The sequence below is a fragment of the Oryza glaberrima genome, chromosome 1 (assembly GCF_000147395.1).
Source record: "Oryza glaberrima chromosome 1, OglaRS2, whole genome shotgun sequence".
Taxonomy (NCBI): domain Eukaryota; kingdom Viridiplantae; phylum Streptophyta; class Magnoliopsida; order Poales; family Poaceae; genus Oryza; species Oryza glaberrima.
In genome coordinates, this window is record NC_068326.1 from 2,945,970 (window position 1) to 2,965,138 (window position 19,169).

The following is a 19,169-nucleotide window of genomic DNA, read 5'->3' on the forward strand; positions in this document are numbered from 1 at the left end:
GCTTGCTACATGCCTGAATAAAACTGCCAGTTTTGCCTCTTTTTTTTTTCACCGGCACTGAATTACATAGGTGGAACGTTATGAGATGTAATTTATTGGTTCTTGAAGATGCTGGAGTACCTTTATCTTTCAATGATATGTATCATAAGCCGAGATGCTTTTCCTTTCTTTGAAATCGACACCTTAGCTGTGCTCTCATGATCCATACCTTACAGATTAATGAAGGTGCTTAACTATATACACACTTTATCTGAAGCAATGTGGATCGATTTGCAAAGTAGTTGCACATGCAGGAACACCATTACTTGCTGACAAAATGACGACGCTACATTGAATGCAGTGCTCATTCACTCTGACGGTTCATGCTAGCTTCTCGTTGATATTATGATTTGCCATTTGCCAATGCTGCTAGCTGGCTTGGTCCAATCCTTTGAAGTGCCTTGTAAAGCATGCAAGATACGACTACTGTGCTAGCTTAACTAAACCAAGTTACACCTAGCTATGACAATAATCATCAATTCCAATCAATAGCAATACATGTTCTTGCTACTACATCTATCTCGGCCAATTAGCTACCTAGTTTAATTTTACCGTTAAACCCACTTGTTGGGACTAGCTAGTAGTACAATCAAGTTACTCACAAGCTAATTAATCAGGTGAGAGTTAAAAATGGTTTAAAAATATAGAATCACGTGATAGCTAGCCCGTTGATGCAAGGAGTTCATTTGTTTTGTTTTGCTTTCAAAGAATGTATTTGATAGACTCTTAATTAGAGTGGACTTACCGGCGCCATCGACGGAGGTTAGTGTGAGTTAAACTAATATCGATGGATTAATTAGCTCTTAAGACCGGGGTTAATTAAGTAAGGGGACATACATGTATATTTGTCAAGTGAGCTGTCTAAAATTAATATAATTGATCATTGTCTTCTTGGAAATGTCCTTGCAATGTCTCCTCCACTGTCCTGATGCCCTTCAGATGGGGGAAAAATCTATGGCCAAATTGTACGTACTGATAGCCCTACTCAGTACTGTTCCTTAATTGTTACAGCTCCTCAACATGCATAGCTAATTTGAATTAATTAGATTGGGCCATCATGTTCTGCACGTATTAATACATGGTTTTTTTTTTCCTTCTGTTTTCAGAATAATAAGCTATAGTGCAAATGCATGAAGACGTTATTCAGACACTCAAAACTGCAAAGTGTCCATGAGAGTAGCATCATTCAGATTTCAGAGACACTGAATTAAGCACACCAAGTCCGGCATGTGTGTAAATGGTTTTGAATCATGTTCAAAAGGTATATACTACTACTATCAAATATGTCAAAAACAACTACAAAATTGTACCGAAAAATCAATTATGTTTCTAGGAACCTAGCTACTCTCTGTCATTGTGCGCGTCTCTGTTCATGATCAGATTCAGAATCAATCATCACTGCGGCCATCCGCATTGATTTCTCAACGACACAAGTAGCTAGGGGGAAACCACTGTTCTAGAATAAGTGCATGCACAATAACACGTAGCTGGTCCTCTTCGTAGGCATCCCATAAAATCGAAACATGTCCTAGCAAATAAATGTAACGATATTAGAAATATATAGAAGCAGAAAAACATCGATATAAATAAAGAGTAATTTTACAATCCTTAAGAGTTATTTAAATATATCACTTTATAGTGTAAAAGTTAGTACCTTTTGATACCTTATACTAGAGCTACTGAATTTTTAGTGTAAAAAATAGTACCTTTTGATACCTCATATATACTAGAGCTACCGAATTTTACAATAAAATGAGGTACCTTCTCCTATAAAATTTCTCATAAATATAAAGAACTGCGAAATTTCTCATAAATATAGTGGAAGAATCTTCCAGCCTCTGTGCCGTGTATACATAAACATACAAGGCGTGCAAAGGAAAAATTACAAATTTTGCAAACATGAAAATAATATAACACCATGCATGAATATGTAGAATTTACAGATTCAAAATCAGTTCCAAGGAGATGCCATGATCTGCAATGCAAGGGGCATCAATTTATATAGATTCTACCATTCTAGCACACCCATGCATGCTCATATATTATTCTCCATATATACTTCATACAAGCTTAATTAATTAAGCATATAACACTTTGGTGATAGTAATTAAACTCTTCCATAAATATCACTCCATGAAAAAGCCACATATATATGCATATGGTAAATAGAACACTGTTAAAACCTGCAAATTACACCCCAAGTTGAAACAGCAGCCGAGTGACAGTGACAGACAGCGTGAACTACGAGGCAAGAAGAGGAGAGGCTACGCCGCCTTCTGCGCCACGGCGGCGCTAGAGCCGTGGCCGCCGGCGCCGGCGCCGGCGGCCACCGACGAGATGGCGCTCCTCACCGTCATGGCGACGCGGCAGTTCTTGATGGCCCTGAAGCTCTCGTGCCGCACCCTGAAGCACGCCGTCGACGCCGCCATGTCGTCGTCGCCGCCGTCGTCGTCATCGTCGTCGTCGTCCCCGAACGCGCGGCCGCCGCCGCCGTGCCCCTGCAGGCTCCTCATCGACGAGCACGTCGGCGACTGCGTGCTCCTGAACGACAGCGAGTACGACGAGTAGAACGAGGCCGACGACGACGACGACGAGGTGGAGGAGGCGCAGGACGACGTCGGCGAGCCCGACACCGGCCGGCCGCCTCTCCGCAGCCTGATCTTGGGCAGCACGAACAACCTGAGGATGCCGTGCTTCCCATACTTCCTTCCTCCTCCGCCGCCGCCGCCGCCGGCGGACACCTTGCCGGCGGTGTAGTAGGACGGCGGCGGCGTGAGCGGCGGCAGCACGGCGTCGGACATGGCGTTCTTGGGCGTGCCCGGCTGCGACTCCCACAGGAAGGGCACGGAGCCCGCGGAGGCGACGCCGTAGTACACCCTGAACGACGGCGCCGCGGCGGCGCTCTCCCTGGACAGCAGCTTGGAGAACACCTTGCTCCCCGCCGGCTTCAGCTGGAGCTTAGACGCCTCCTCCTCCTCCTCCTTCTCCTTCTTGGCCGCCGCCATGGATGGACGCGATCGAGGAGGAGGAAGAGATCTCAAGCTCGAGGAGAGGGAAGCTGGAGAGAGTGAGGAGGAAGACGAGAGAGCGCGGCGGCGAGTGGCTTCTTCTTATGCTGCGCTGCGGTGTCAGTGGCCGGGAGTAATACGGTTTTATTAGTGGAGATTAGTTGGGTGTTTAATTAATTAGTTAATTAATTTGCACGTCCTCTTAATATAATTAATCCGCTTGCTATTGCTATACTACTGCTGCTCACCTCTTCACTCGCTCAGATCCGAGGTAGCAGAGTTGACTGTTGACTTGGTGTTGGCCTACTAGGATTTATTAGGAGTAGGATTTCCCAGCTAGAATTTCAGTGGGAATTTTCTGCTCAATGGAAATGGTTGAGAATTTAAATATTTTTTTAAAACATTGTACAAATTCGTAGATGCTCTTAAACATGTAAGCACACTCACCCTTGTAAACGCATACATACATCTAGGGGTGAAAACGGTACGGAAACTTTCCGGATTCCGAACCTATTTTCGAAAACGGAATATGTCGGTCGGAATTTTTTCGGAAACGGAAACGAATTTGGAAATATTTTCTCGGAAACGGAATCGGAAATGATAAGGGTAGTTTCCATCGGAACTCGGAATCGGTCGGAAACTTTCCGGAAATTTCCTCGGAATTACCAGAAATGTTATGACTGAAATACCCTTGATTCCTTTTTTAAGCACTAAATAGTGAATACCATGGTGTTTGGCTGTTATTTTTTAAAAAAATATTTGTTATGCAAATCTAAAATTACATAAGAATATTTTTTGTGCTACATTGGGATTTATCAACAACATTACTCTTTTAAACATAGATAATTTATTCAATTGGATTTATTAGTTTGAGGGGTTTTTTATTCCGATAAATTTTCGTTACCGTATTCGCGCCGGTTCGTTTTCGCTCCGTTTTCGATTTCGATAATATTCGATTCCGTTTTCGTATCCGGGGTTTCCGATTCCGATTTCGATTCCGAAAAAAAATATGAAAACGAAAACAATAAAGATGGTTTCCGTCCGTTTCCATACCGTTTTCACCCCTACATACATCTTACCACTATGAGCATATCTAACTCTTCAAGAAATTAGAGTGACATATTTTAAGATCGGTGAGGTTATGATATATGTTTTTATTGTTAACATGCCGCTGAAAGAATAATTATTACAAATACGAACACCCATTTCATGTTTAGGACTTGCGGATGAGCAAGTTCCATCCTAAGAAATCTGTAATCAGCTATGCTATGTTCAGTTTGCGTGAGATTTTAAATATTAGAAAACAACGTTATTTTTGGTCCAGTGTATTGTTTAACCTTTTTCCAATCATCATGTACAAAAACTACAAGGTTAAATTTTTAAATGAAGTTTATTCAAAAGATAATTTTGAAACGAGATATATCTGATCTATTATAATTCTTTTATATATTTAGAAACATATGGCACAAGAGTTAGTAGTACCCACTAGCACATTAGTACAAAAGCGAACTGGTACTAAAACTTTTTAAACTACTCATTTCAAAACCAGCAGCGACAAGAACAAATGGAAAGACAAGCATATCAATAAGTACTCTATCCGTCCCATAAAAAACCAACCTAATACTTCCTCTGTTTCACAATATAAGTCATTCTAACATTTTCCATATTCATATTGATATTAATGAATTTAGACATATATATCTATCTAGATTCATTAACATTAATATGAATGTGGGAAATGCTAGAATGACTTACATTGTGAAACGGAGGGAGTATGAAATATGATACATACTAGTATTTTGAATCTCGATATATCCCTGTCCAGATTCATTGAGGTCTTATTTAGATTCCACTTTTCTTTTCAAACTTCTAACTTTTCCGTCACATTGAACTTTTCTACACATGCAAACTTCCAAGTTTTCAGTCACATCGTTCCAATTTCTTTAAACTTTCAATTTTGGTGTGGAACTAAACACAACCGGAGCTAGAATGTGTCATAACCAGTCTTATACTATCTCCGTTTTTTAATAGATGACGTCGTTGACTTTTTCTTACATGTTTGACCATTCGTCTTATTCAAAAAATTTACGTAATTATAATTTATTTTGTTATGAGTTGTTTTATCATTCATAGTACTTTAAGTGTGATTTATATCTTATACATTTGCATAAAATTTTTGAATAAGACAAATGGTCAAATATGTTAGAAAAAGTCAACGGCGTCATCTATTAAAAAACGGAGGGAGTATTTGTTTTTTTTTTTTGCACGGAGAGAGTATTTCAAAGAGTCCAAGGGATGCAAATGATTTTGTACCGGAGGCAGTACAATCTCTGCTTCAAGGTCTTGAATAAACAAGCGGTACCACGCTGTATCGCAATTGAATGCTACTCATCTGCGTTGCATCCACGTACGTGGAGATGAGCAATAAATAAATAAATAAATAAATATAGTAAACCGCTCCATCCATGGATGGCACCACCCACAACAAGCTAGCCCATTAATTTCCCCTGTTTTTCTGTTTGGTCCACAAGTAGCTAGGGCACACTCTTGATCTGGACATTCGGTAGTACTACCGTTTAATTGCCTGAATTGAATTTTGCTTAATTGCCTGAATTCAATTTTGCAAATGGTTGGATGTAGTAGCTGTGTTATTGGGCTTCTTTTACTCTAGCTATGAGCAGTAGTGTACATCTCTATGCAAGGCATTATTTTATATTTCCTGAAAAAGATTTATGCATATTACATAAGTAGTATCTGGACCTATATATACATATTGCAGAGGTCCCTGCAAGGAGTAATTAATCAAGGCTGTTTTACTCCTATCACAATTATTAAAGAATCATCATGAAGTGCAAGTCTGCAGGAACTAAAAAAAAAGGAGAAAATAAATTGATATGTCCTCAAGATGATCATGTAATGGCAGTGGCAGGTATGACCATTGACCAACTGCCTTGATAGTTGATAATGATCACACATACACAGAGGGCACAAGGAGTAAATCATAAGATAATGATCTCACCACTTTCTAATCTTTCTAGGAACCATGCATTAAAAAGAGCCAAGCAGAAGTGGGGTTTAGGCATTCTGTACATGAACATTGCACATGTGGGTTGATCCATTCCATGCATTTTGATTGATGAATCGTGTTAATTAACCCCACAAGACAAGGCAATTAAGATCAGTGTGTGAGCCATGAAGGTCTTAACAAAACACGGCTTTTGTTTGGTTTTGGGGTAGCTGGAGTGCTGGACCTCTCACCAAACGGCCTGCACGCTTTCAATGTCTCAGGGTCAGGGCGCTCTTGGACAGTAGAGAAGAAGAGGCTGTCAGTTTCAGAGTTAATTAATTGCAAAATTAAGTACTCTACGTTGTTTGCCTAAATCTTTGATGTATTTGGCATTAGCTAGATTGTTAATTGTCGCTTTCATTCTGAAAGGGTTGGCAAGTGACAGCAAATGTTGATCAACTGAATATGTACTTGTAGTAGCTCGGCTTATACATATCAAAAAGAAAAATGGAAATCAGAAAGGACCAAGATCCTGGACATGCATTGGGTTCTTGTCTAGCTGCTGCTTCCTACCTACGCAAGATTTGCGTACTGTTGTGTTGTGGAGTTTGGACAAACCATGCAAATATTATTCTAACGCTGAAACTCTGCAAGTGTGCCTTGATATGTTTGTAATTCTTTAATTTCTAGTGGTAGGATTTGGACGAAGAAGATGGCGTAGAATCAGGAGCTATACATCTACTGTAGAATCTTTGGTTTGAGTGATTCGTGACTATCGATGCAAGCTAAGGTAGGTCGTCCATCTATGGTGCGTTCATCTATATACTCCTATAGTGTAGTGGTAGCAGATTTACTTAGCCTGCGGATAACTGAATATTAATTGTGTTCGTTCAGAAATTGGAGAGTTCCTTCAGGCTTCAACTGACCTAGGTAGGATTCATGCATCTAGACGATCACCAAACCGATCGACCAATGATCTCTGTCAATTGCCCATCCAAACAATGAACGGACAACAAGTTAATTTACTGTACCTTGCATTTGCACTGCATGTCTGCACCTAGCTGAAGTCTGAATTCTTTCAGATATACTAGCTGGGTTGTTCTTTGCACGATCAGTCGGGTAGCACATAAGATAGCTGGGGTTCACTCAATGGCTCTCATTGCATGCACGCCACGGCAGAGCAACTGCTGGCTACGAGCTATCACTATCATAGGTTGTCAGTATCCCGATTCGTATTCTAGTATCTTACGATACTACGATGCTACCAAGCTGAAACGATACCGATCCCATCTAGCATCCTAATTTTCATAGTATCTCGATCCTACTATTCATTACTACACGATCCTACGAAATCTTAGGTGGTATCCCGATTCTACGATCCCTACGATACTACAAAATACTACCTACAAAATACGATCCCTACGATCCCTACAAAGTATTATTTAAAATAACATGGTTTGAAAATAATGTAACTAAATATGCTTAAATTTATATGAAAATCAGTTAAATATATCAAAACTAACATGGTTTCTCTTGATAAATGTCTCTATTTGCATGACATATATCATTACTATATTTTTTATATAGAATGGCTATATATAATCAATATAAATATTAATTAAACTTAAAATAAAGAAAATCTCATAGTATCCCGATTCTACGATACGATATTACTTTGAGCAAAACGATACTATCTAATATCCCGATCCTGACAAACTTACATCATACTATCAGTGCAAGTGTTCTGAACTTTTCGGCGAGTTCTTGCGGCCATTGCCATGAAATGAATTCGCAGCTAGCTGCCATCGCATTGGGAAGAGGGAGCAAGATAGCAGTTGCAGTTTGGGTGGTTGATTGGTTACCTTACCTATGCATCACCAATTCGCCATGGTCGGCAGTTGGGACTTGGGCGGTTCATCGATCAATACTGCTCGACCACCGGCCGGCTACTCCCGTCACTTCAAAATCCCTTATATTAGCTAGCTCTGCTGCTAGTACTTCTTTTGTCTTGAAAAAAAACTTTTAAAGATGATCTGAACATATGCATACCTTTCATATTATCATCAGAACTTGACTTTTTTGGACAAATGCAAGTTCAGATTTATTCCCAGAAATTATACTCCTTGTTGCTACTGCTGTCACCTCGTGTTTCTCTCGTCTTGTCATGGCAACAACCAACGCTAAGTGCAGGCGCAGCAAGCAGGAATGGGGGAGACTGGTTTGCCGGTTGGTGTCGCCGTGTCTGCGGTGATCGGTGAGGCGCAGTAATTGGATACTACCAAACTTGATGGGCCGAGCCCGTGTCAGCCTGTCAGGTCTTGGCCTTTTTACAGGCCCGCTTGCTTGCGTGCCCTGACATTCCTTTCGGCCCATCAAGGCTTACATTTATAGTATTAAATAACTTAATTGTGCCATTCATGCAAAGAGTCGATATGTCCGAGTGGTTAAGGAGACAGACTTGAAATCTGTTGGGCTTCGCCCGCGCAGGTTCGAACCCTGCTGTCGACGCATTTTTTTCCCCTTCCCGTAGTAGGGTCTTGTGCTGTTGTGCCATATTTATCCCACTTTATTGTCTTTTTTTTTCCTTTAACTAGACATGAATTCCAGTCTTCGTGTCATTTATCCTTTTGTTAATATTTTTTCCCTTTAACTACACAGTAATTCTACTCTTGTGCCATTTATCCATGCAATTTATTTTGCTTGGACTATATCTCCTTGTATTCTTTTTTTTCTATTTCACTTGCGATAGATGTTTAGAGTCTTATTTTTAGATTTTCTTTTCATTCATAGAATCTTGCATCAAAGATTCGTGTACGCATAGATCTAACTTGCAATTACAATCAGTTACCCAACACTTGTACAGAGTGTTAGCACTTATACTCAGTTACATGTAGTTACACTCAGTTATACATTTACAGTGCATCGATATTAAATTTTTACAACTATATTTTTTCTAGATTTACAATTTTGGATATGTTTGTCTCTTTTTTTTATTTCATTCGAAACGGGTTGTATATATTGGTTGAAATTCTGTAAAATTTAAAGCTCCAAATATGTCGAAAGATCAATGGGTAGACCTTTTTGCCCTTAAATAATTTTAACATATTTCTATTTATTTTTTGAGAAAAAAGTATGCTGTACCAAAGGAATAGGAGTACTCCTTTTTGGCACGTATAAACCCGCGGAACAAAATCATACAAACCAGCATCTTTTGGTCGAAATTGGATAATCACAAATCTAGCCACGACAGTGACTTTGCACTTCTATTAGGAAGGAACTGAAGTGTTTACAACAACCTGTTGTGTGAATCTTTTATCTGATTTTTCTTTTTCTTATCTCTTCATCATAACTCCAAAATCGAATAAAAACCAAAAACTAACTTAGGAAGAGGCAAACATAATTCTGTCTAAAATTTTGGGGGACAAAAAAAAAATATCTCCTTTCTTTTTGAAAAAAAAAAATCTACTTTCTCATCCACTCCTGTCGTTGTTCAGCTTAGCTTGGAAGGGAGGAGAAGAATCTTTTTGTTCCTCCTGTCCTGTCCATAGCTCATGCAACACAAGCCATTAATCTAATCTTGCATTCATCTCCATCTAATCATCTACTCCTACAAATCTTGTAGTATTAAAGAAGCTTAAATGATTAAGATTTTTTAAAAAAATCAATAAGTTCAAGAAGATTCCCTTGCTCTCCTGACTTCTCCACCCCGTTCCAAGAACAGAGCAGACAGAGAGCGAAGAAGCAACAAGGTGAGCCCATGCTTGATTCCTTGATCCATATTAGCTTATTCTTAGCAACCACGCGCTGTTTCTTGATTTTCTCTGCCCGATTCGATTCCGTAACCATGGGGGGTTCGATTTGAGTATCATGAGCTGTTGATTTCATCTCCCACGAACCAAGGTAGGTTAGTAGCGGAAGAGAAAGTTTTATGCTTTACGAATTCGAGCGTCTGTAGTGATGAAAAGGAAGTAAATTTTGGATCTTTCTAGCGTTTGTTTCGGTGGGGAAGCTGAATCTGGCGGATTTGGTGCGCAACTCGTGTATGCATTGTTTGTGGAAGTGTGAGATCTAATCTAGAAATCTAATCCAGCGTTACCGAGTTTGTTGATTTTTTTTGTGCAAAAATTGGTCTTGAGATGGGCTGAAATCCACTGTATTGGGATTCTGAAGCGTTCCTGTAAGATCTAACACTAGATTTGGAATGTGAGAGAGGAGGAAGGGATCTATTTGAGGCTTTCTTTTGGCCATATGGAGAAATTTTAGTTAAGCAACCGGAGGGTAAATCTGTCTAGTCAACCATTTTGGGGAAAACTTCTGCATGATTGACCTCTGAGATGCATTCTGGTCGTCTGATGCACACAGCTTCAACTTTCAGTTGGATACTTTGGAGTTTTAACTTTCCAGCTTCTGTTTCTCTAATCTGCAATTCTGCAAGCAGGCAAAATGTGTTCCATAAGGAGCTTTGCTTTTGTGCTGGTATTAGCATTTTCAGTTGCAGTCGCGGAGAGCAGAGATTCATTTAATGTATTGGGTAAGTCATGAATTCATTATGAGAATGAATAATGTTACTAATATTTTCTCCATTCTTATTTTCATATCAATTGGTGTTTCTGATGATAATTCTAAGTAGATCAAGCGCCGCAATGGCAAGCAATATAACACTCTCTACAGTTCTAAAATATAAAGGAATACATTTATGTGTTGATCTACATTAATTATTCCACATCACGTTATATGCGTTGGTCTAAGATTGCACAAGCACATAATAGTAAAATTGGTATCTGTGTGTTTGCTGATGACGAATGTTATGAGAATTGCATTTCTGACCAGTCTTGCTTGACACATCTGCTGCATATCAGACATCATGAGTTACATTTATTTTATCTATTTTTGTTTTCATTTTGAAAACTCTTATCTTCACCTGTAATAAAATTGTAATTCAGATATCACACAGTGGTCAATATATCTTCAGCATAAGAATGATTCCGTTCTACAATTTTGTTTTCACTTGAAAACTCTATCTTCACCTGTAATAAAATTGTAGGTCAGATATCACACAGTGGTTATATCTTCAGCATAAGAATGATTTCGTTCTACAATTCAACTTATTAGTTTTTGACTCTACGGTCAATTTGTCATGTATTTCAGCTCATAAAAGCTTTCCCCTTGAAAACAAGAAGACAGGGTTAACTTCAGCCAATGGAAAGCTGTGTCAACTATGCGAGCAGTACTCAACGGAAGCACTGTTCTACCTCCAACAAAATGAAACCCAAACTGAGATTCTTAGCATCCTCCACCATGCATGCGCAAACGTTGGACCTCTAAAACAGCAGGTCTGAATAAATTTCAATGCCCGCCTTGGAATCAGAACATGCTAATTTCGTCAGACTAATTTTTGTATGCCAATGGTTTACCCTGTTACAGTGCATCACTCTGGTTGACTACTACATTCCCCTTTTCTTCTTGGAGGTTTCGGTGGTAACACCTGAAAAGTTCTGTGAATCAGTGCATCTCTGCAGAAAGGGAACGATGCTTCGCCTACCATCTCGAGGAGATACATGCGGCATATGCCATCATGTTCTTGTTGAAGTTCTTATCATGCTAAAGGATCCTGACATGCAGGTAACTGCCATCATTTCAGATTTTCAATGGTCACAACCAATTCTGTATTGCTGGGGTCGTACTTAATCGAATTCGTAATTTTGCAGCTGGAGATAGTCGAGATATTTCTCAAAGCATGCAGCAAGGCAGATAATTATGTACAGCAGGTAAATTAGTCACATTTATGGAAATACAAAATAAATCAGCCTGTACTAAAGAATCAAACACATTTTTCATGGTTGTTTATACAGAAAATCACTTAACATCCTGTAAGCAAAGCATTTCAAATGCTATAATGCTTTTCTCGAATGTGCTTGCATATACCGATTTGAGACATTAAGATGTCGCTGATCAAGCCCAGCACCTAGAAATTTATCTGTAATTAGCTTAGTTACCTGCAACTTTGTATCAGCTGAATGGTTTTCCTGATGAAATACTGCCATTTTAACCATTTGCAAGGCCCATTTCTAGTTCTGTTCTTCTCATGGCAGTCCTGTTTGTAATTTTTGCAGTGCAAGAAGATGGTCCTTGAGTATACCCCTTTGATTCTGGTGAAATCTCAGAAGTTTCTTGAGACGACAGACGTCTGCTCTACAATTCATGCATGCAAAACGGGGACACAAGCATCTGCAGAAACCATGCTTCTATCTGCCGCATCGTGAAAACAATGCAAATCAAGAAATTGCTACTTATTTCCCAAGAGATTGAACTGGTAATGAATTGAAGATCAGATGCCTGTGGGAATTCTTTACTCTATTGCTGAAACAGTATTGAGTGAGGCAAAAAAAAATGTTGTATGTAGAGATTTGTGTTGTATATTTTGAACCTACACTGCTCTCAAGTTTGAAGCATGGAGCAGCTGTACCACCGTTCATCGATGATCGAGCATACAAAGTTACAAACTGTCTGATGTCATTGAATTTGGAAGTTACATGTGCAATTATCGCATTGTATCATTGTCATTTGACAAACATTCATACTATTATTATTCAGTGTTTCTCTGTTGCTCTGGCTGGTCCAATGGTAGGTCAAATATATGAAAAAAAGAGTAAATATTGCAAGTGATACACGGAAAATTGTATGTTAAAATTTTGGCTCAAAGATAATTGAAACATGGCATGGAAGGTTCACTTGGTTGATAAAAATATTTGGGTGTCCATCCAATACTAGAACAGCACTTCAGGCTGTAGAATTTGCTGAAACCAATGGCAAATCGGATGGCAAGCCTGTAGGTGCAAGTTCAATTTTTTTTTTCACAGGTATTGCAAGAGATGCTTTTCAGGTCAGATAACTTATCAAATGGCATTCATACTTCCATAGGATCACAGAAGATGTTGCAGATCCACATCTTGATTTAGATTTTAGACCCTAGTGGTATACACATAACATTGGGCCACGGCCACAAGTGGATTTTACAAGCACATTTTACTGTGATCTCATCTCATTGTAGCCTCTCCTTCCTGAGCCTCTCCAGCTCCTTCACCATCTGCCAGTGCTCCATGGAGAGACTCTTCTCACCAAAGCTTGCAGCCATTATCTGTGCCATTGTTAGCCATCTGCAGATCCACATAAGCAGAATTAGTTTAGCAAAAGGTTTCATTTCATAATCCTCATGTAAAAGTAACTGGAGATGGTGTAGGATGCCAGATTGCCCACACTGACAGGCATCAGCGGCACACACCTGCTAAGTTCAGAACAACCCAAGCTCCTATCATCACGCATGGCATTGACCATTTCATCTTGAATCATCTACAATTAAGGCGCAAACATTATGCAATTTAATTAAGTCTGTTCATGTTCCTGACAAACATATCAGTTTATTTCTTGATAGAGTTGAGCAAGGGATAATCACCTGGTATGTATCAGTTTCAGTTGACTGAGGAAGAGACCTAACTGTGGCCAAATACCATCTCCAACTTTCAAGTTCCTCGGAGCTTGCATTTACCGCAGGAACAGATGATGGGCGGAAAGGTACTATCAAGTCAGAAGGTAGGATATTTGATTTTCCCTCGGAGAGAATTAGTAGCTGCACATCAGTTGCCATTTCCAACTTGTAGAACTCAAAATCATACTCAACCTGCAAAAATGTTTAAAGATGTTATAGATAAATTGGTCGGCAAAGATAATTTGTAGCCTCATGAAGTCATGAGGCTTATTACCTTCTGTGACTCCATCAAGTTCTTAAGCAGCATAGTATTCTCGACACCTTTGGATGTCAATGATCCAGACTGCAAGAGAGTCTCATCAAAGGTCAGGTGAGTACCCTGAGGTAACTGTAAAACTCCTGTAACCAATCTGCAGCAAAATTTAGGTGGGGTTATGTTAAAAGTGATTGTTGAATGATGAAAACATCAGGAGTAACAAATTCTTCATAAGACAAACAATATGTACCTTCCTGATTGGTTGTCCTTTCTAGGCTGAAGTGTGGCTGTGTTGAGATACTCAATTGACAGAGGAATAACTTGTGAATATGGTAGTAGCCTCTGGAACAAATTATTTAGCTGGTTTCCAAATATAGAAACACTCTCTCTGTTAAAGCCAGTGAAATTCAAGGAGAGCCTACCAACGGTAACCACATCCACCTTATTACGAAGCTGCATGGAGATTGAGAACCAATAACTTAGTAAACTAATATGAACTGTTTTTAGCAGTTACAATGCAAAGAAAACAACTTGATGTAGTATAGATCAGCTGTGTTAGTGATATGACGTACTCTGGATAGAAGATGCAACAGTAAACATTGAGCTGCCAGTTCATCTTTCCCTAATACCAGAGTAAAATGTGAGAGCAAAGATTGCCGAATTCCCCTTAGCAGGATTGGTGATGGCTGCATGATAAAAAAAATTGGGATTAGTTATTTTAAATCAACGCTAAAACTGTTAAACCAACTTCTGCATTCAAGATTCAGTGCTATGTACCTCAACCGCAGGAGGCCTTGGTAGAAAATCATGAGCAGATAAGTTTCTCCATACCAAGCAGTGAAGACGGGGAACCTGTACAAATATTTACAAGCATTAGAAGTCAGAAAAAAATACAAATATGAATACACTTTCTTTTCATTGTTAGATATGAAATTGATCACTATGTAGTATGTACTTTTGATGCATGTACCTTACTGGGAGGCAGCTGAGCGGTTACATCTTCCATAAGGTCAAACATTATATCATCCGAATTATCGTTAGGAGCAGCAAGTTCAGGGTCAAATGTATATACACCTATGAACTCAGAAACATCGTTCAGTTTCACCTGACTTTCAGGCATATCATACACCTGCAAAGAATAGTTCAATCCGTAAACCATAGAAAAAAAAAAGATTGAATAGAATGCATTTCATGCAGAAAGCTTAGGAGCTCTACCTTCACTAGGCAGGAAAAGGAGCTTCCAGGAATATGATGATCTCCCCCATTCATCTCTGGGACAAGATGTTCTTCATTCATTGACATTTCTACTGAACTATTTGAGATCTTGACACCATCATCCTTCTGAGGAAAAGTAAGGCAGTTTAAATCAGATTCCCAGTCAGCTAACTGTATGGATTAGATTTAGCATGAAACCAAGCAATTTGGAGAAGCATATATGCCATAAATCTACTAAGACATTTAAGTTATCCTACTTTATTAGCATGCAGAATTAATCTACAACCAAGCAAGGCAGTTGCGAGACTGTGTAAATGTTAGGAGACTACTAGGAAAGAAAAATCAATCTTCCTTCTTACCGTCTTCTTGCTGGATGAAGAAGTCTCTCCACTACCACTTTCTGAAACCTGCATCAGTCAACTCATTAGACGACAATACTACTTGTTAGGCAGCAAAGTGTCAAAAGAAACCATTGCAACAAACTTAGCAAAAGCTTACATCCATGGCGTCATTATCTGCACCCCTCTTCCTTTTCTCCCTTTGTTCAGATGTGAAGCAGCTTGCTATTCTGCGCAAGTCAGGGCCAGGGGACGACTCGCGTGTCCAAGAATTTTGTCCAGGCACCTGAAATAAACCAATGGCATTGTCCAGGTTGAATTCCAACATAAGCTGCTTATCAGCAATGAGTAAGACTAGGATTAATAGCAAATGAGCAGCAGGTGCTCTTGGAAGCGGCAACATACAGGCACACAGTGGAAAAGATGGCGCTCCCAGAGATGTGAATCACAAGGGTGTGGCATTGAGAACGGCGAGGAATCGGAGAATTTGTTTGTCCTCCAAGTGGAGCCATCCTACACAAATAATGGTTCAAAATAAGCATAACAAGCACTAAAATGCAGCTTTACATTAACTTATGCACTAAATTCCAATACCTTGAAAGCACCAACATAGAACTCGTTCCCGAGCATGTCCTGAACCATCCCCCGGAACCGAACAAGGGTATTCGGCTTGATCAATCCAAGATTTGATTCATCCAACACCGGAACCTGGAAAGGAAAATATTCCCACATTCCGTCATTCCCTGAACTTCCTAAGATTCATTTACACCCACAATACAAAATATCCTCTTTCTCTCTTTTTTTTGGGACAAGCTCAACATAAACATATGTGACATTCTAAGTATCTGAATTGAAATGTTTGCAAGAACAGCAAAAGGCAGTTATCTTTCACCCAACTTAGATCTGAGAGCATAGTACTTCCTAACCACATCTACTGATGATTCCAAATTTACCCTAAGAAAACCTTTAATCTCCCCGTCTCATATTCATTATAGACATTCAAAGATCACTAACTTTGACGATATTAGGGTTTCAGCGATCTACCAAATAACATCATTTTCAGAAATCGACAGCTGCGGCAACCATCAACACGGGGGGGGGGGGGGGGGGGGGGATCAGACTTCTTACCTTGTCAAGCCCGCCTTGCTCGAAGAGAAAGGAGCGGAACACCTCGGTGGCGCCCCAGTCTTTCCCCCGGAACGCCGCCACCGGCTCGTGCCCACCGGACTCCGCCGCCGCCCTCTCGAAGGTGGAGCGCACCGCCCCCAGGGGGTTCCCGACGAGGTCGTACTGCGGCCCCACCATCCTCCCTCTCCCTCTCCTCGCTCTCTCTCTCTCTCTCGTTGGGGAGATTGGGGAGCGGAGCAATGGCGGGAGAAGTGGTGAGGTGAGGAGGGAGAGGAGTTATAGCGGGTGGGGTTTTCGCGCCACTGGCGGCGGCGCTTCCCGCCGTTTTCTCCCCCTCTTCCCGCCAATGCGCGCCTCTCCTGGTACTTGGACCTTGGTGCGTCTATTGGGCCTAATGGGCCGTCCTAGCATTCGGCACGGGAGTGAGGCCCGTCTGCGGGTGCGCGCTGCTGCCGGGCCGAGATGCCTCCGGCCCATATGAGGCCTGCTTATTGGTTAGCGATCCAAATCTGGAAAAAGTCCACTTTGACTCCCTTAAATGTACAACGAATCTAATTCGTACCCCCTCAACCAGAAAATCGGTTAGAACGACTCCCCCAATTACTAAAACCGGTACAAATTGACTCTCTCGGTGGTTTTGTAGGACGGTTTTGCTGACGTGGCGCTGATGTGGCGATACCAACCCAGTCTTCATTCCACGTGGCGCTGACGTGGCGATACTAATCCGGTCTTCATTCCGCGTGGCGCCTACGTGGCATTAGAATTAAAAAATATCTGTGGGACCCATCTATCATTCACACATAAAATATATCGTGGGACCCACCGACATGTGGGACCCACTGACATGTGGGGCCCACCGACATCCTTTCTCCTTCCCTTCTTCTTCCTCCTCCCTCCCTCCTCTCTTTTCTCTCCCCCTTTTCTCTTCCCCATTCGGACGCATCAGTGGCGGCAGCGGCCGGGTGGATTGGCGATGGATCTAGGCGGCATGGCCGCGGCCCCTGCGCCCCCCCCTCTTCTGGGCGTCGGTTTCCTCGCCTTGTGTGATAACTAATACTCCCACTAGCTACTACTACATCACTAGCTTAGCTAATGACGTCGCCAAGCAACCAACAACACTAAATTAACCAACTAAATACAAGCTAATTAAGCTAGTGTCATCGTCATGTTGCCTAGCTAGCTAGCTAGCTAATTACTACTCCGGTGAGTGGATGGCGCCATGCTGCCATGGCGGCGCAGCAGCGGCAGCACATGTCCATGTCAGCGTCGTCGTCGCTGGTGACGAGCCTGAGCAACTCACGCGAGGGGAGCCCCGGCCGCGGTAGTGGCCTTCCAGAGGGTGTCGGCGACGGCGATGTCCGCGGTGGAGTGCACCGGGACGATGGCGACGCCGTCCTTGCTGGAAGGGAGATTCGGGCGGGGCGGGAGCTCACGGCGGCGGTCAAGCCTGAACGCGTTCGACATCATCTCCTTCTCTCCAGCAACTCCAGCGCCGGCGGCGGAGGTGGAGCTGTACCGCCGCGGCAGCCGCACCCGGCATCCGAACTTCCCACCGCCGCCGTCGCCTCGCTGCAGGATACGCGACAACAGCGACCGCGGTGACTGGCAGCTCTCGATGCCGCCGCAGCGCCGCTCTGCCCTGCCTTCGCGCCGGCCTTCTCCACCCACCACTGCCCACGGCTTCACGCGCTCCCTTGCCGCCCTCCGCTCCGCCATCCGTTGCCTCGGCAAGTTCTCCGCGCTGCTCGCCGACGGGAAGAGAGAGAGAGAGATAAGGGAGAGAGAGGGGGAGGAAGAAAGGTCGGAAAGAGAATGATATGTGGACCCCACATGTCAGTGGATCCTATTATAATTTTTGTGTGTGAATAATAAATGGGTCCCATATATATATTTTTAAATCTAATCTTACATCAGCGCCACATGGGACGAAGACCAAGTCAACACTGCCACGTCAGCGCCACGTCAGCAAAACCGCCCTCCAAAACCACCGAGAGAGTCGATTTGTACCAGTTTTAGTAATTGGAGGAGTCGTTCTAACCGGTTTTCTGGTTAAGGGGTACGAATCAGATTCGTTGTACATTTAAGGGAGTCAAAGTGGACTTTTTCCTCCAAATCTTGCGCACGCGTTGACCGTTAGATCTAATCGTGTGGTTCAGATCAAGTTGTGGAACGTGACTGAGTGAAGTATATTTTACACATAGGCCCTTCAATTAATTTCATAATATTGCTAGAGAGCGCGGGCCGATGGTTGAGCCGTCCAAGAGCGGCGGCGGCGCGGCGCTCCGGCGAGCGGCGGCCGGAGTCGCTCTCCCGGTTGGCGTTGTGTATGTGATAGAAGGCCAGGAACCCGCGCCATTGCTCTTCTCAACAGGAGCAGGTGAGATCTCTGACCTGTCAACGGCAAGGTCGTCTTCCTCGTCATGGACCTTCTTTCCCTCCCATGGCGTCGCCCACCTCCGAGGTCTGTACACTCCATAAACCAACCTCTCCTCCTCCCATGACGCAGCGTTGCCGGATCTACGCCCTCCAGAGTCTGAACCCCTCCGAATCCTCTCCGTTGCGTGTCTCTGGGGTAAAGTAGGCTATGGAGGAGCAACTTGCTTTCTATTTACTTCGGATGCTAAGATTGTTCGTCTCAAATTGCTAATACATTTCGCATAAAGAAATTGCTAATACATGCCTCCAGATGCCT

At 42.0% G+C, this 19,169-nt stretch overlaps 3 protein-coding genes and 1 non-coding gene across 4 annotated transcripts; 2 read left to right on the plus strand and 2 right to left on the minus strand.

Annotated features, from left to right (window-relative positions):
• Nucleotides 1-1,846: 1,846 nt before the first annotated feature.
• Nucleotides 1,847-3,166, minus strand: LOC127768407 (uncharacterized). The gene has a single exon (XM_052293992.1). The coding sequence runs from the start codon at nt 3,042-3,044 to the stop codon at nt 2,304-2,306; it is 741 nt and encodes a 246-aa protein (XP_052149952.1). The 5' UTR covers nt 3,045-3,166; the 3' UTR covers nt 1,847-2,303.
• A 5,314-nt stretch (nt 3,167-8,480) lies between these two features.
• Nucleotides 8,481-8,562, plus strand: TRNAS-UGA (transfer RNA serine (anticodon UGA)). Its single transcript has one exon. It is a non-coding gene; the product is annotated as a tRNA-Ser (tRNA).
• Nucleotides 8,563-9,526: 964 nt separating this feature from the next.
• On the plus strand, nt 9,527-12,659 carry LOC127785840 (uncharacterized). Its single transcript, XM_052313216.1, has 6 exons — nt 9,527-9,803; nt 10,493-10,585; nt 11,203-11,387; nt 11,479-11,676; nt 11,763-11,822; nt 12,168-12,659. Exons 2-6 carry the CDS (start codon nt 10,498-10,500, stop codon nt 12,315-12,317), a joined length of 681 nt encoding a protein of 226 aa, XP_052169176.1. The 5' UTR covers nt 9,527-9,803; nt 10,493-10,497; the 3' UTR covers nt 12,318-12,659.
• Nucleotides 12,660-12,947: 288 nt separating this feature from the next.
• LOC127785829 (mini-chromosome maintenance complex-binding protein) lies at nt 12,948-16,736 on the minus strand. The gene is made up of 14 exons (XM_052313208.1): nt 16,478-16,736; nt 15,944-16,057; nt 15,755-15,862; nt 15,510-15,635; nt 15,371-15,418; nt 15,012-15,137; nt 14,767-14,925; nt 14,574-14,648; nt 14,369-14,482; nt 14,047-14,249; nt 13,815-13,950; nt 13,508-13,732; nt 13,337-13,404; nt 12,948-13,211 (listed from the first exon to the last, which is right to left on the minus strand). Exons 1-14 carry the CDS (start codon nt 16,652-16,654, stop codon nt 13,097-13,099), a joined length of 1,794 nt encoding a protein of 597 aa, XP_052169168.1. The 5' UTR covers nt 16,655-16,736; the 3' UTR covers nt 12,948-13,096.
• Between the last annotated feature and the right edge of the window lie 2,433 nt (nt 16,737-19,169).